The following is a 17817-nucleotide window of genomic DNA, read 5'->3' as shown; positions in this document are numbered from 1 at the left end:
AGAAGGTGGATAGTACAGAACTTAGATTGAGAAGATGTGCCATACTGAGTCCAAAGAAAGAAGACTCTGTATTGATCTTTAGATTAAGAAGATGTGCCATACTGAGTCTAAAGAAAGAAGACTCTGTATTGATCTTTTAACACATATGCTTGCTAGCAGAGGAATTAAGGTTACTCCCAGTCAGACAGAACGTTTTATACAAGAAGTATGTCCATGCTTTTCTGAGGAAGGAAAGGTAAATGTAAAGGCATGGGAGGAGGTAGGCCCAAGGAGCCTTATCCTTAACCCCACTGCAGCCTTTCCACCCCAGGAAAGTGCAGGATTGGCAAGCTCTCCGTGGGGTGATAGATCAGGACTCAGGTAATAGCGGAAAGCGCCAATCCTACTCTTAAAATGGATACAAAAGAGCATTTTGGATTTTTCTTTTGAATGCCTGCTTTTAAAAAATAAAAAAGGGGGAATTTGCCGGGAGCCGGTCCATGCTTGCTGTTTCAAGGGACCTGACATATATGGCATACTGTTCTTAATATGTTTGCTCACCTTCTTGGCACTATGTGTTTTAACCAAGGTCTCTGAGAAAGGTTGTTTCCCCAGGTAGGGATTTTCCCCTGAAGTTAGGGAGGGAATAAAACCTCTTAACTAAGTGCCAGGTGGGTAATTAATCACTTTAACTATGAACAATCATGCTTAAGCTACATAATCTTTACTCCCTGGAATGGAGATAAGAAACGCCCTAGCCTTTGAAATAGAGATTGATAGGATTGGAATCAACTGGTATAAATACAGATGTAAGAAGACAGAACCAAGAGAGACAGAACCTAGGCACAGAACCTACACAGAACGTTCCCTAGAGACAGAAGAACTTCGCTGGAGAGAACATGGCAAAAGTTCCTGGACAGAAACTGGCCTCAGAACCTAGAGACAGAACCTAGCGAGAGAACATGGCAAAAGATCCTGGACTGAACCTGACTACAGAAATTGGCAAGAGAACCTGACTAGAACCTGGTGACTGAACCTGGCTGGAGAACCTGGACAGAACCTGGCTGGAGAACCTAGCGAGGGAACATGGCTACAGAACCTGGCTGGAGAACCTGGAGAACCTAGCAAGAGAACATGGGCACAGAATCTAGCTGGAGATCCTAAGCAGAACCTCTCTGGAGATCCAGACCAGAACTTGGCTGGAGATCCTGGCTGGAGATCCTGGCTAGGCTGCTGATCAACTGAACACTGTCTCCGTGTCCTTCCTTCTTCGCCGACTCCGTCTACACCTTTGGGAACCCCTGGACCCGCTGGGGTTGGACCCCGGCAATATTCTAATTTTTCTACCTCGACATCTGAAAATATATTTGCACCATGTAGCCTAGATATTCTTTTACATTTAACATAAGCAGAATCCATTTAATACTATGGTATTTACTGAAAACTTTAATAGTCATTGTTTTACTGGCAGTAAGACCTCAAGTATTTGACCAGAGCCATTTTGTTGATCTAATTCTACTTTGTAATTCTACTTTTCCTGTGCTTTTTGTATGGACTATTATAAAAATGAGGGTCAATTTTGTTTACTGAAATTAGAATTCTATAATGTGCGGATTTGTTAAATGTTTGACAGCCATTTAAGAAATCTGATTCATCTTCACCTCTTCCTTCAGCTTGCAGCTGTGTGTGATGTATTTGTGGAAAACTATGTCCCTGGCAAACTATCTGCAATGGGCCTGGGATACGAAGAGATAGACAGAATCGCTCCTCACATCGTCTACTGCTCCATCACAGGTATTTCGGGACCACATACTCGCCAGGGAATAGATTTTCCAGTTTCTATAAGAAACCTCTTACTAATGTTCGTTTTCTTGATGCGATTCTGCTGTTCTTCCCCTCCCAAGACATTTTAGGTTCCTGAAAAGTAACCTTTAAAAACATTAACTTAAATGAACATCTTTTTTCATGTATGTATCGGCAATTTAAATTTCTGTGAATTGTCTGTCTATAATTTTTTATTTTGCAGACATTTTCAAAGTACTATTAACTCATATAGAATTACAGTTGAAATGTTAATAGCCTTTAAGATAATACAAGAATCCAACATATCTCTTCAATATATTCATAAGTGCTAAGCCAAGGAAAAGAGTGCTATAAAGTCTTTCAGTTTTTTCAGCCTTTGTAGTCACCTTCGTGTGTGTGTGTGTGTGTGTGTGTGTGTGTGTGTGTGTATGAATGTGTGTGAATTTAGGTCAAAGAGGAAAACAGTCATAATATATGTTAGTTTTACATATTTAATAAGCATAATACCACATTTTTTGGTTTCATTATTTTATGGTTGAATAATATTCCATTATTTTATGTACTACATCTTCTTTATCTAATTGTCTATTGATGGGCACTTTGATTGTTTTAATATCTTGGCTATTGTAAATCATGCTTTAATGAACATAGAATTGCATATATCTTTTTGAATTCGTGTTTTGGAATTATTTTGATAAATACTCAGAAATGTAATTGTTAGGGCATCTGATATGAGTATTGCTACCCTAGCTTTTTTTTTCATTTCCATTTGCGTGAAACATCTTTTTTCATTCCTTTACTTTTAGTCTGTGTGCCTTTTAATTGGAAGTGGGTCTTTTTTAGACAGCATATGTATGGGTCCTGTTTTTTTTTATCCATTTAGCTATCCTATGTCTTTTGATTGGAGCATTTAATACATGTACTTTTAAAGTGATTATTGACAGGTACATAGTTATTGTCATTTTATTGTGATATTTATTTTCTCTCCCCCCTTCTTCTTCTTCTAAAAGAAGTCCCTTTAACATTTCTTATAATCCTGGTTTGGTGATGATGAACTACTTTAGCTTTTTCTTGTCTATATATCAATATGAGATCAGGATAAAAAAATGTTTTTATTGATTTTAGAGAGGGAGGGAGAGGGAGAGAGAAACATTGATGTGAGAGAAATATCGACTGGCTGCCTCCTGCACAGCCTGTACTGGGGGTCGAGCCTGTAACCCTGGCATGTGCCCTAACCAGGAATCCAACCAGTGACCTTTTGGCTCATAGGGGGAAGCTCAACCAAGCCACTCGGCCAGGCAGAATTTTTTTCTTTAAATATCGCAGTCCAGTGGAAATGTTGAGGTCTAAAATATTAAAATAAGTAAAATATTATCTTTTGAATTGCCCCCTTACCATAAAAATACTGCGTATGTGACAAATGCAAAATCTTATATGCCAATAAGAATTTATTTCTCATTTCCCATGAATGTGGGCCAACTGGGATTCAGCTGATTTAAACTGATTTGATTTGGCTCCATATTGCAGTTTGGGGCCTGGTTTGCTCTACATGTCTCTTATACTCCTTGGACCAGTGGCTACCAAATGCACGTTCTGCTCCTAGTGAAAGGCAAGAGCACAAAGAGAACAAGCCCAGTCTCACAAGCAAGTTTACAGCCTCTCCTCATGTAACATCTGCTAACGTTCCTTTGGTCATGGAAAATCACATGACCAAGCCCAGTATCAATGGGCCATGAAATATATTCTACTCTTGTGGCAGGAACTACAAAGTCACATGACAAGGAGGTGGCTTCTGAGGAGGTGAAGACTGGGAATGCCAATGCATTTTGTCAATCACCTAGCCAAATAAAGTGTTAATCTATGTGGGAAGCCTCACACTTGCCCAAGTTCCACATCTATAACTAATGGTGGTTAGAGTCAGAAATTCTTCTGGGCCATGGCTTATGACTGGAGAATCTCTAAATTTTCTTCCCGTTCTCAGATCCTTTATTAACATTTTAGTGAGGCAAAGGACCTCGGATATAGGTAATATAATTCAGAAGTTTTCGGCTCGGGAAATTGGGGGTATCATATGCTTTTAAGTAACAGGGATGGGGTAATAAGGAGGTGATGGGGAGAGGCATGCGTAGTCTGAAAAAACACCTCTCATAATTCTGTAATTCCCTACGTGCACATCTAACAATCATTAGAAGAACACCCATATAGTACTGTCTCCTTTATTTCCTGATAAAGAAACAGATCCAGAGCCGCTAAGGTACCTAAGTTCACACAGCTCTTTAATGGCAGATGGGTTTAAAACTCAGGCTTCTCGACTAGTATTAAGTGCCTCTATGCTTTTCATACTCAGACATATATCATTGTTAAGTGATGACATGGATTTTGTGATTACAAGACACTGAACAGCTGTAGTTGAGAATAATATATTTTTGCTCTTCTATTTCATTGGTTGTTAGTCATATTTGCGATGGAGGAAATCATGAAAAAATGTGCTCATCAGGGAGTCTAAATTTCAACAGATTCTTCTAGAAGCAAAGGTCATTTATGAGTCATGAGTTTGTGTGTGTATATAAAGCAAGGGCCATCTCTCTTTTAAAAGTTTGGTATTCTTGGTAATCAGTGTTTGTTTTTTTATTTTTAAGTAAGACTGATTAGATCAGTCTAAAGTTGCACATGTTATGATTGGGATCCTAGACTTTCCTGATGTTTCCCAGTGGTATTGCTGTCTCGTCAGTGCTGTCCAAGCCCAAATAGTCTGTTCTCACTCCCATGTTGGCCTTACTGCTTATGTGAGCAATCTTAGAATGGTTAGGAGACTTACTCTAATGCATCCTGACTGTTGTGTGGTTGAGATTGCCTCGGGCTGTGAAATCTGGTCTGCAGGACAGAAATGCTAGACTGATCACAAAGGAGGAAGGACCCGATTATTTTTTATTAGCATGATCCCACTGTCATTTTAGAGGAAGCTGAGTATGGACATTAGGGGGCAGTGTTTAAAAAGTTATAATTCACTAGGAATTTCATTTTGAGAGAACTTTAGGATTTTCTTCATGCCACTGGGTAGAGAGAATCTCTGAAAGGACCTATTTATACTTTTTAAAAAGTCTTTCTTTTAAAAGCCACTGTTCTGTACCTCTCTATACTTTTAGAATTCTATCGATATTTTCCTTAACAATTTAAAGTTGTACCTTCTTTCCTTCGAATACTCTGAGCTTGTTATTAGTTATAAAAATGTAGCAGTATGACTTTGGTATACCACATTTAAAAATATTTCTTTCTTGTTAACTTCATTATTCTTTCTTTCCAGAAGGATAAACATTACATTATATTTTTGACTAGACTAATTTTGTGGTAGGAACAGTACATATAACCTTTAATTATACCCCTCCCTCCCTTTTTTTAAGGAAAGAAGTTTGGAAAGTGCCTTTTTGTTTTTTTGTGAATTTCCCAGTGGCATTTTCTTAATCTCTGTCCTTGAGTGGACAGATTGCAGGGTTCTACTTGGTCTCATGAGGACCTCTTAGGGAAATGGAAGTGAGTTAATGGGTACCAAAAAGCCATTATATCATTGGTGTAGGTGGAGCCCTGCATTGGAGCCTTCTGTGTGGCTGAAGCTCAGTTGGTTGCTCTTTGTCTTATAGGAAGCTTTATAGGATCCTCAGAGACCTCAGACTGAAGATTTTACCCTTCGGCCTCTGTTTTGTGTGTGTGTGTGTGTGTGTGTGTGTGTTTTCATGTTCCTTATAAAGAGTCTATCTTTTCAGGTCACCTTATCTTATAAGCAGCCCTCATGGGTAAAACTCTCTTTAAATGAACTAGCTCTGCTCTCCTGATAGTCTGCTTGGCCCACAGGGAAAGCTCCCCTTCCGCTCTTCACCATTGGAGGAAGTACAGTTCACTCCCAGATCTGTTAGTTCTGCAGCCTTTAACTGATGTAACCATCGTCTCCTGCTTTTGACATAATTTTAAGCACATGTCAGGTCTTTGGTATCTCAGAGCACAGGCTAAGATTTCAGATACTTTTTATGAAGTATCTCTCATATGGCTTGAAGTAAAGGGGAGGCAGTTTGCTCCTCCCCTATGACATAGTGAAACGACATTTCTTCCTCAGGAAATCCTTACTAAAAGTCTTATTTACCTTTCTGCCTTTTCTTGTGTACTCACAAATGCATTATAAACTAAGGGCAGCAAAACAGATTTCATAGCATGACCTGCATTGTGTTCTGGCACTTAGGATATCTTCTGAGTTGGAAGCCTCAACTGAAATTTATTTTGTTGAAGAAATATGTTTTTCAGGTGGCAGAGTAAACCTGAGATAACCTGTCTTCAAAGTTTTTAGTATGAAGATATAATATTTCCCAAGATAAAAGTGTTTTGATTCATTTCCTATACATTGTCAGTCATTTAAACAAATGAAAAAGTCAAGTTTCTCCAGATATATAATTCTAAATAAATATATTTTTCCAATAGCAAACACCACTTTAAAGCCAATCCTGTCTTGTTCCTGGGATAAGGAACATTATTAAAGTTTTCTTTGGAAACTCCTTATGAAACTGTAGGGTTAAGAAAATCTACTGGATTGGAACATAGACAAAATGAGTCCCCAAAATGATGGAGTGAGTACCACTTCATGACATGATTTTATTCATTTGAATGTATGTTTGAACTATTCAAGTTCCAAGATACTTTGATTTTTCTTGATTGTTCAATAAAAGAGAAATCCAAGACTTGAAAAGGAGATTGGTTTGTTTCTTCAATGCTTTCAAATTCCAGAAGCAAGACATAGCGTGGGCTAGGAATCTGGTGGGAACCTAGAGCCAGCTGGTTTTACCTTTGGTCCCTGATTTCTAGTATGTGGATATAGTGGCTCCCAAGTTAAAGAACCTTTTGGGGACCAGAAGCCAGCAAGAGGGAAAAAGATGACAATGTTAGTTAATGTCAAAACAGTAGTTATTTTAGAACCTTCACAAGTTAAATGTTTCATAGCGTGTGCCAGATAAACATGCCAAGACTTAACCACCATAGAAAAACTCTGTCGTCAGAACTGAATTGTTTCTTCTTTTAGTAATAGGCCTGGGAAATAAATCATAAATTTAAAGAAGCAATGCTAGATAAGAAGAAATGTCATACTTAAATAGGTGAAAAAAATAAATGTTAGATAAAATTTATGTAACATTTATTTCAGGAATGCTAATGATTTTTTTCTATTTAGCATTAGTGCGATATAGCCTTCAGCCCATTATTTGAACCATAGTATCTTTTAAAAAATATATATATTTTTATTGATTTCAGAGAGGAAAGGCGAGGGAGAGAGAGAGATAGAAACATCAATGATGAGAGAGAATCATTGATGGGCTGCTTCCTGCACGCCCCGTACTGCGGATCGAGTCCACAATCCAGGCATGTGCCCTTGACCAGAATCGAACTCAGGATTCTCCAGTCCGCGGGCCCATGCTCTATCCATTGAGCCAAACTGGCTAGGGCGACTATTATTTACTTTTGATCTTTGTGATTAAAGATACTATGGTTCAGCCATAGTATCTTGACTAGTCAAAGAGTTTCATATGCCCTCCCTTCGTTCTTTCCTCCCTTCCTCCCTCCCTCCTTCCCTTCCTTCCTTCCCTTCCTCCCTTCCCTCCTTCCTTCCTTTAAAAAAATCTTTATTGTTGAAAGTATTACATATATGTCCCCCTTTTCCCCCCAATAACCCCCTCCAGCCTGCCCCTACCCCCTGCCCCAGGCCTTCACCACCCTATTGTCTCTGTGTCCATGGGTTGATTACCTCCCATCTACCCACCCTCCCTCACCTTCCCTCCAAGATTCTGCACTCTGTTCCATGCTTCCATGTCTCTGGACCCACTCCATTTATTTCTTATCAAATGCAAATAATATTTAGAGATACCTGAAGGTTTGGCACTTCTATGCTATGAATGGTTCAGGATTTTGGAGCTGATATTTCTCCATTAGTAGGGAGAGGTAGATGCCTGCAGCCCACAGTTCACACTTTTAAGGAAATACCAGGTTATAATTACCTTTTGTAGAACAGAGATTATGGGTCTAAATTAAAGTTTTCTTACAGCTTTCATCCACAGGAGAAAGCCTGTTTTACTTTCCTTACTTGTTTTGGGAAACCCGGGTGTTCTAAAAAGGATTTTAATGTTTTATTTTTCATTTTGTCTTGTTGCAGATGTATAGATAGTTTACAAGAAAGCATGAAGGATCATGCCTGGCTCGTACCCTTTTTATGTAAGAAGGAAAAAGAGATTACAGGGCAGCTAGGAGGTTAGGCCACATGCAAGGATATTCCTGGTGGAGTTTCCTTTTCCATGCTGACTGTCCACTGGGATGCTGGTATTTCCTCTCTCTCAATATTAGACTGAATGGTAAATTGTTTATAGAATCTGTATCTGAATTTAGCAGAGGTTTGTTGCACCAAGGTTTTTAGTCTCTTGCTTTAACTAACTGATACTATTATTAGGCTCGTGCCACAGACACTGTGTGGGGTCTGCCTTCTCTCCTGCCACCCCCCCCCCCCCATGAATTGCTTCCAGAAGTATTCTTATCTCCACCCTGCTTATAGTGCATTTTCTTAGTTATCAAAGCATCCCAGCATGCTGTGCATGCCTTCAAATCCTCATTTAATTTCTCCTCTGTTGTGTACTAGAAATTGGTAGTCTATAAATGGCTGTGGAAACAGGAAAGTGAATGGGCTGATGGAGGACCTAAATTCTGGTTCTGGAAAATTGGTGTGTGTGTGTGTGTGTGTGTGTTTACATGCAGTTTATGGATTCTAGAATTAATGACTGTACCAGGCTACTCCTATAAAATCTTGCATTTGTGGCCTGTCCCAAATAGCTTCTATTTTTTATATATTTAAGGCCCGTCACCTATGTCAAAGTGCGGGGGGTTCCCATATAGGTGCTGCTCCTAAGTGGGACATGCACAGGTGGCCTGGACTATCCGCTTGAGGCTTGTGCCAATACCTTCTGGTCAGATACTTTCACAGAGACAGCACCGAGATCTGAGCCGAGCCCGAGAAATTACACACAGACAAACAGGTTAGATGCAAGCACACAGGGGGTTTATTTACCAGTTCCTGATGGGTCTCAGGCACCGGGAAGCATCCACCCAGTGATGCTCACTGATACACACAAAGGGGTAGACGGCGCTGTTGGCTACTGGCTCTTTCGTCGACGGTTAATTGGGCAGAGTTTCGTGCTGGGAACCGAGACGTGAACACACACTGGTCCTCACGCTCTGTCGACAGGAGAGCTGTGTGCTGCTGGGTCAATCAGACTGTCTGGTATATACCCCTCTGTAGGCGTGGTCTTTGTTGGTGTGTGTGTTATCAGCGGCTGCCATATGTGGATCCACCCGGGGTCTGCTAATCTATGGGTGTGTACAGGCTTTGGGCGATCCCATCAGATAAGTTGTTTACCAGTACTAGTGGGGTTACAAGGGTGCATTCCTGGGTCTCACACAGTATTCCTATATCAAACATTAGGTACTATAATAATTACTATAACAGTCCACACAGGGTTACATGCTTTAAGTCTTACATTCTAAGGTCCTAACATTAAGTGACATAATGATTACTATAACATTATGATTACTATAACATGGCCAGAGATGTTTAGCTATTTGCCACTAATCCTTATAGAAAAAAAATAGCTTAACAAACTGTCACTAGTGTCCCTTGAGTCTTGCATGGTTAGGGACTTATATTCCAAGAACAATTTACACAATTAAAAAAAACACGTGAAAGCAAGAGTTGCTCTGTTAGATTATTTTATTTTACTCTTTGGGGTACTATGCATATAAACTACTTTATAGCAGTTATGTTTTTATTAAATAATGGAAGCCTGGCTCCTAATGCTCCAAATGAGAGGAAAAAAGGGTGTTAGAATTAGCTATCATCATGATCAATCATCTCAATTGTAAGAGTCTGGTCACCTTGTCTCTTAGGGATGTAGTCACGGGGCTGGCTCCATGGAAATTTTCCATGAATGAACCTCTCTTCACCAGGTGTGCTGATAGTAGGGCGATGATTCCATTCTTTGTATGTTTCAAACAAACATCTAATAGGTACAATAAGACAAAAATTAAAAAAATTAAAAACTCGTCAGCAAGAGCTGAAAAAAAAGCAACCAGTGCAGCTAAAACCTTAATATAGAAATTAAAAGGGACTTTGTTAAAAAAAATATCTTTGACCCCCCAAATCTCTGAAAATCTTTCCTTAGAATTCTAAATATTTTGCTAATTGCCATATAAAAAGTATCAATTAACTAATTAGGGTCTGGTAAAGCTATGGAAGTCTATCCTAATCTCTAACTGGCTGGCCTGTATGATTCTGATTCAGAATAGAACACATGATTTATCATTCAAGAATGTGCTTAATCCTTTGCACCAATTGTGCTTTTGGTGGAAATTGTCCACTAAACATGGAATGTGATGTTATCTTCTCTTTAAGTGATTTTCCCCTCTCCCTCCTCCTCCTCCAGTTTTTTATGTTTATTACATGCCTCTGTAGGTATTTTGATGGGATGTTGAGAGAAAGCATACAGGGATTGCTGTCTGCTGCCATGTTAACCCAGAAATTAGAAGGACCACTTTTGCTACATTTCCTGATATTTCGTCTGGCTCTAATGATATTCCCAGAGTGTTACAGATATTTATGTACCTCTGGTGCAAAGTTAGTATTAATTAAAAACATAAAGCTGGCTTTGTAACCTGACTGTATCGGGGGAAACTTGGTATTGGTACATGATTTTGTGATAAGTCTGTTACCAAGTATTTTCAGGCCATGAGACCATCAGACCAAGTGATAGTGCCCGAGCGATGATGGAGGAATGTATTGCTTAGTCTAAATTGTGTGGAGATGACAAAAGCTGACCATCTCTAATCACTTTGTCAAGCCCATTGAATTTAGGTCTGCAACAGAAACCACTCTCTGTGCATTGGCTTTTCATGCACTTAGGAAGTTTTCGATTTCTGGTAAAATTTGACAAATGAATAGAAATAACGTTTTCAACAAAATAATGCCAGCTTCACCTTAGTTTTTTTTATTCTTAGAAAAACACATGGTAGCCTTGGCCGGTGTGGCTTCGTTGGCTGAGCATCGATCGTCCCATGCACCAAAAGGTCACTCAGTTTGATTCCTAATCAGGGTACATGCCCAGGTTGCGCGTTTGGTCCCTAGTTGATGTTTCTCTCTCTCTCTAAAATAAATAAAAACACTTAAAAAAAAGAAAAGCATGGTAAATTCTCAATTATTTATTTTTGGATTAGCTACAGAAAAATTTTGAACCTGGCCCGATTCCCCCAGATACAAAATGTGTTTTTTTTAAAAAAATTCTTAGTTTATTAATCCTCTAATGAAGGATCGGTATAAGCACCACAGTAAAGTCACTGAAAAATCTTTACTCCTTTTTTTTTGCTAGCATCAACCTTGGCCTTTGCAGTCCCCTGATTTTCTTCATTCTGATCTTATGTTCTTTTCACTGTTTTTTTCTTTAAATTTTTTTTTATTGTTTAAAGTATTACATATAGTATTACATATGTCTCCTTTTCCCCCCATTGACCTCTCCCTGGCCACCCCCAACCCCCACATATACCCTCACACCCCTAGTGTGTGTGTCCATCGGTTATGCTTATATGCATGCATACAAGTCCTTTGGTTGATCTCCCTGCCTTACTCCCACCCTCCCCTACCTTCCGTCTGAGGTTAGAGCATCTGATCGATGCTTTTCTGTCTCTGGATCTGTTTTTGTTCATCAGTTTATGTTGTTCATTATAATCCACAAATGAGTGAGATCATGTGATATTTATCTTTCTCTGACTAACTTATTTTGCTTAGCATAATGCTCTCCAGGTCCATCCATGCTGTTGCAAATGGTAGGAGATCCTTCCTTTTTACCGCAGCATAGTATTCCATTGTGTAGATGTACCACAGGTTTTTAATCCACTCATCTGCTGATGGGCACTTAGGTTGTTTCCAAGTTTTAGCTACTGTAAATTGTGCTGCTATGAACATAGGGGAGTATATGTCCTTTCTGATTGGTGTTTCTGATTTCTTGGGTTATGGTCCTAGAAGTGGGATCACTGGGTCAAATGGGGGTTCCATTTTTAATTTTTTGAGGAAATTCCATACTGTTCTCCACAGTGGCTGCACCAGCCTGCATTCCCACCAGCAGTACATGAGGGTTCCTTTTTCTCCACATCCTCTCCAGCATTTGTCTCGTTTGTTGATTTGTTGATGGTAGCCATTCTGACAGGTGTGAGATGGCATCTCATTGTCATTTTGATTTACATCTGATTAGTGACTTTGAGCATGTTTTCATATGTCTCTTGGCCTTACTGTTTTTTTTTCTAGAGGTCTTCTCAGACAGGCCATGTCTTATAAGTCTGTTTGGGTTCATTTTTTTGGTTAATCCATGGAATCATAAGTCATGCCAAAGCTAGTTGTCTTGCCACCACCAAGATGGGTTCCGAATCCAACTACAAAGATGACATCAGCTGTGGTCTTAAGACATCTTGGCTAGTTTCTCCTGAGTTTCTGTCATAGGTACTGTTGCCTTCCCAGGGTGAAGGCCATCAGTGACCATTTGTTTCTGCTGAAGTAGTCTGTTGGTCATGAACTTCCTGGTCTGGCTAGTTACTGTGTCATTCATGATGGTGGTCAGTTTTCAAGCAGCCAGGGGTGAAAAGAGCTTTTTTTTTTTTTTAAATAGTTCTTAGATGAAATGTTTTGAATTATTTTCCTTTGCTATTGTTTGGATTGTGGAAAAAAATGTAAATTTATCTTAATACTTGTTTAGCTGAAAAGATGAGGGAGATAAGTATATTAAAAGAAATCCACGTTTTTATATTGAAGATACACTAAATGGACAACTTTTGTTTTGGTTTTTGGAGTCAGTGTCTTCACCATCAGTGGAGATACCAAAGATATAAGTATGGTTAGATCTTCTCTTAGGATTTATCACATTCTTAGCAAAAAAAAAAAAAAAAAAAAAAAAAGAAATGCAGTTTTTATCACTTTGTATTGGTAAATGTACTTTGTAATAATTAATTGATATCTAATTATAAAATAAACCAGATGTTTACATTAGCTATGTTTTAAAAAATATATTTTTATTGATTACTGGAATTTATTTGATATCTTTCTTACTTGGGTTCCTTTTGTTTCATTAATCTCTATTAAATAAAGTTGGTGATATTACTTAACTAAGTATTTTTCTCTTGGCAATGGAATAAGGCTAAAGGTGATTCTTGTTAATGTATCAGTCAACTGAGTTATTCATTTATCTGAATTTAATTTGAGATGATATTTAGTCTCTGTAAAGAGATTAGTACTGAACATTTTTGTGTTTTTTGCCCAAAATGTCCTTTCGCAGGCTGACGTAGTGCTGCTATTTAGAGTGTGGGAATCTTACTATCAGGAATTGGTTTTATGTGAGAGTCTGGCTGGGTTTTTATTTTCTTTTCTACTCATAGAGTGTGTTTAATATTTCTGTCACTTATAATTTGATTTTGTTCCTGAAAATGATAAATAGATAACAATGGTAATTCTCTTTATTATTTAATGATTTTAAGGGGCATCCCAAAGCGTGAGCTTCATTTGTATTATAGAAAATGTTGACTCTTGGGATATAGACGTAACTGCTGATATAGTTTCTTTTTAATAGATTCTATGAAAATATATTTGAATTTTTAATTTGAGGGACAATTCTCCAATTAATTTTCACGTATCAGTATGGATGATAATATCTTTTCCCCTCCTTATTTGAATAAATTTTCTGGGATTTAGGATATTCTCTCTCTCGCTCTCTCTCTCTCTGTATGTACATTATTGTGGGTGTAGTTAAAGTCACTCTGAGCATGATTATCAGAGCCTTTGCAATTGTAGACTCCATTTGGATCATGATAGTTTTAAAGGCTTTTCATTTTTTTCTATAAAAAAACTGCATATTACAGGCAAGATGGTGTCTTGATACTCAATTCCTGTCAATCTTGTGAAAGCATTTATCTTTATAATTTATGTGAAGAATATCATAGGTATGCACGAAATGGTATAAATAAAAAAATATGTAGTAGTACAAGTAATGAGTGTTTAAGTTCCTACTGTCTGCTTAGTGTTATGCTAACTAGTCGGGGGAACTGAAACACATACATAAGAAACAATTGTCGCCCGGCCAGCATGGCTCAGTGGTTGAGCATTGACCTGTGAACTGGGAGGTCACGGTTCGATTCCTGGTCAGGGCACATGCCCTGGTTTTGGGCTCAGTCCCCAGTGTGGGGTGTGCAGGGGGCAGCTGATAAATGACTCTCTCTCATCATTGATGTTTCTATCTCTCTCCCTCTCCCTTTCTCTCTGAAATCAATAAAAATATATTAAAAAAAGAAACAATTGTCAAACAAAACATACTTTTATACATTGGCACCATCAAGTTGGGTATCATAACATAAAATGGTAATTGTGAGATAATGATATATCATCAGGGTAAAGGTTTTTTTTTTTTTTTGGCTTGGTATGCTTTTGCTGCATTGATGTATACTACTTAACTCACAAATTTATTTACCTTCTCTGACTAGGAATACATACTTAATAGTATTATACTTTGCTGCCTCTCTGGGATAGAGATTGAAGGATCTAATTTGAAAGGTTATTGAGGTAGCAAACCAAATGAATCACATTTTTGGTCTTTGGACAATGTATGAACTACTGATATTCATAGAAAATACTTTATTAACGTGGTTACATAGTAGTGAGTGTCAACACGTCAATAACTACCTATAGAATTATGGTACATAGATGTGTGACCTTGGGTAGGGTACTTAGTTTCTCAAAACCTCATTTTTCTCAGTAGTAATTAAAATAGGGTAATAAAATTTACCTCCTTTAGTTCTTATGGGGCTGAAATGAGATAATACCCAGCAAGCACCAGCATAGTTCCTGAAACATAGCAAGTGCTCGGTACATGCTAACTATTATTATTACTATTATTACCCCTAAATTACCTTTGTTAGTTGGCTTTATGGAGTTCTTGGGTTAAGTGCTAGTTTTGATTGTTTAGCAGGTTTGCAGGGAGGTGTCTTGTTGTATTGAAATTAACAGGAATCTCATTGGAATCCTGCTACACGGTGTGTAATCTTGTAGAAAGGTGCATATCTTACAGGTTAGAAATGCTGTATTTTTACCCCGAGGGAGAAAGAAATAGAACATACCAAAATGAGGCAAGACTGTGAGAATCCTAATTGTTGTGCATGTGACAGAAGTACAAACCCTAATAAATGGAAGGTCTGATTGTGGGAAAACTATAAAAGGAATAGGAAGGTTTTTTTTACAATGCCAACAGGAAAAGCTGAGCGACAGACCATAAGAATGTGCAACTTTGGCCCATTTGCTGAACACATCCCATGTAATTGTCACAGTGGAGGAAAGAGGCTGAAGGGAAATGTCTACAAAACAAAGCACACAAATGAAATAATAAAACACTTATTAGAGAACTGGCTCTTTAATATGTTTCTGAATTAATCCTATAAAGTAGAAGAGATAGGAGAGTCTTCAGAATAGAATAGAACTCTCCTGTTCACATGGAGAACAAGACTTGGAAACTGAAAACTTGAGTGTGAGTCATGGTTTTGCTATTGATGGGCTTTATGGCTTTGGACAAGTCCCTTAACCTGTCTAGGCCTTAGTTTTCTCATCTGAAAAGCAAGAATTTTTGCCCTAAACCTATTCAGTTATAATATTCCTTGTATGTCGTTCTTAAGTTTATTTATTTTTTGACATTTTATTGTGGAAAATTTTAAAATCACATTAAAGTAGATAGAATAGTTTAATGGCTCTTGGCACATATAACCCAGCTCAATAATGACCATAGCCAATCTTATTTTGTTTACAAAGCCACCTCTTTTCCATCTCTCTAGTATTTTAAAAGCAAATTTTATATATTTTCATTTCTAAATATTTCAGAATATATCTGAAAGAACTCTTTTTAAAGCATAAATATCCAATGTTATCACATGAAAATAAAAAATAACTATAATTTGTTAACATTATGAAATATGTAGTTGGTTTTCAGATTTTCCCACTTCTCTTGCTCATTCTTTTTACAATTTGTTAATTTCAATTGGGATCCAAATTAAATCCAGTTATTTCAATTGATTGATATGTTTCTTAAATCTTTAATTTTTAATTCCTCCTCAATCTCTTTTTTCTTACAGTTTATTTGTTGGGAAGTTTGAGTTTTGCTGCTTACATTCCCATGTTGTTTAACTTTTTATTGTTCTTTATAAATTGACACATTTGTGGGCTTACTCAGATTTAAACATTTTTTGGGGGTCAAGAATATTTTATAGAAGGAAGTTTGTAGTTCCAGCAGGAGGAACATAAGGTCTAGCTGTTGGTGTTTTGTGATGTTAACAGCCATTGATGATGATTGCCTAGATCTATTCATTAGGAGCTACAAAATGAAGTTATCCTACTTCTGCCATTCCTTCTTCATATATTGGTTGGAAAGTTTCTATAAAGGGAATCTTCTCCTCATCAACTATTTGATTACCCTGAAGTATAGTTCATTTAGTAAAGGCAGGGTAGATGTAAATTCATTCCACTTACCAATTGTCATGATAATGAACTTATTCCCTAGTATCCTCCAAGGGTGACTTATGATTTAAAAAAATCATTATAAACTCACAAATTTTAACAAATTTGATGTGTTTCAGTCCATTGAAGCTATTGTCGTTATTGATACTCAAACTATTTCATCTTTGGCCAGTAGGGGCCTTTTTAAGATGGCTTCTGCATCCTTTTGATGATCAATAGTCTTTGATTATTGGTATAACAAGATATTCTAGGTGTACTTTGTATATTTCCTGCCCCATCCTGGAATCAACTATTTCCCAAAGGAATCTTAATTCCTTTTTTTGCGGGGGGAGGGGGGGTTAATTTTATTATTTTTTTTTATAATTCTTCATTGTTGAAAGTATTACATATGTCCCCCTTTTCCCCCATTGACCCCCCCAGTCCCTCCTACCCCCCCTAATTCCTTTTAGTGAGAAATGGTATTTAGGGACCACAGTCTGGATGTTAGGGATGCTCATTGCTATTGGGTTAGTCTTTGCTTCAAGGTCTTTTCAGTAGACAGATAAGAAAATAAATATATTTACAAAATTAAATGCATCATGAGTTTATAATTTATCATTTTAATTCAGAAACAGTCTACATACCAGAAAATGAGCAGAAACAGAATCCAGATACTTGTATACATTTTGAAAGATTCTATTCTTTGTTGTCAAATATTTTATTGCCTTCTGTTCTCCTTTTATGTAAAAATATATTGTTGGAGTTTCTCTAGCTGCTGAAAGGTTGATATCGCCATGATATCAACTTCAGACATACCTGTTTTGTTTTTTAATTTATTACCAAGATAGGTCCTAGTCTTCTTGAAACCTCCTTTCTTGTTCTTAGGAGCCCATTATCGACTAGGTCTTTATCTTGAGTTCTTTGTTTACAAGACAGACCAGGAGGTGGGGGTGATAAGTAAAATGGAGTGTACAGAGGCCCAGAGGAATGAAAGAGCCTTATATATGTGGAGAACAGTTAACTAAGTGTGCGTTGTTTTAGAGGAGTGGCAGGAGATGACGTATGGAGTGGTGAGGGGCCAGGTACAGATGACTCAGTGTGTCATACTAAGAAATTATTATTTTATCCTGTAGGCAACTTAATAAAAATTTAATAAGGGAAATGACTTGATCAGAATGACATATTCAGAAGGCATTTATAGCCAGGTGAAGAATAAACTGAGGTGAGGGACCAGGTAGTAAGCTATAAAAGGGCATAATGTTTTAAATTGATTTGTGAGTTATTTGGCAGATCAGCTAATAATGAATTAGTGATTAATTGGTTATGGACACAAACGGAAGGAAAACTGTCCAGGATGACTCTTAGGGTTTGGATCTTGCAGATGTGTGGGCGATGTTTCGTTCAGTAAAACAGTAAATGTGGAAAATGCCTGGTCTGGGTTGGTGGCACGT

At 37.6% G+C, this 17817-nt stretch overlaps 1 protein-coding gene across 5 annotated transcripts in view; it reads left to right on the top strand.

The window, feature by feature from the left end:
* SUGCT (succinyl-CoA:glutarate-CoA transferase) overlaps positions 1-17817 on the top strand; it is a 556817-nt gene that overhangs the window by 23310 nt on the left and 515690 nt on the right. For all 5 annotated transcript variants that reach the window (XM_036327439.1, XM_036327436.1, XM_036327438.1 and 2 more), the window contains exon 6: positions 1653-1773. In XM_036327439.1, the coding sequence (XP_036183332.1) occupies positions 1653-1773 (121 nt within the window). The remainder of the gene's footprint in view (positions 1-1652; positions 1774-17817) is intronic.

The sequence above is a fragment of the Myotis myotis genome, unplaced genomic scaffold, assembly GCF_014108235.1.
Source record: "Myotis myotis isolate mMyoMyo1 unplaced genomic scaffold, mMyoMyo1.p scaffold_m19_p_11, whole genome shotgun sequence".
Classification (NCBI taxonomy): Eukaryota; Metazoa; Chordata; class Mammalia; order Chiroptera; family Vespertilionidae; genus Myotis; species Myotis myotis.
This window is presented reverse-complemented; position numbering and strand designations above follow the sequence as displayed.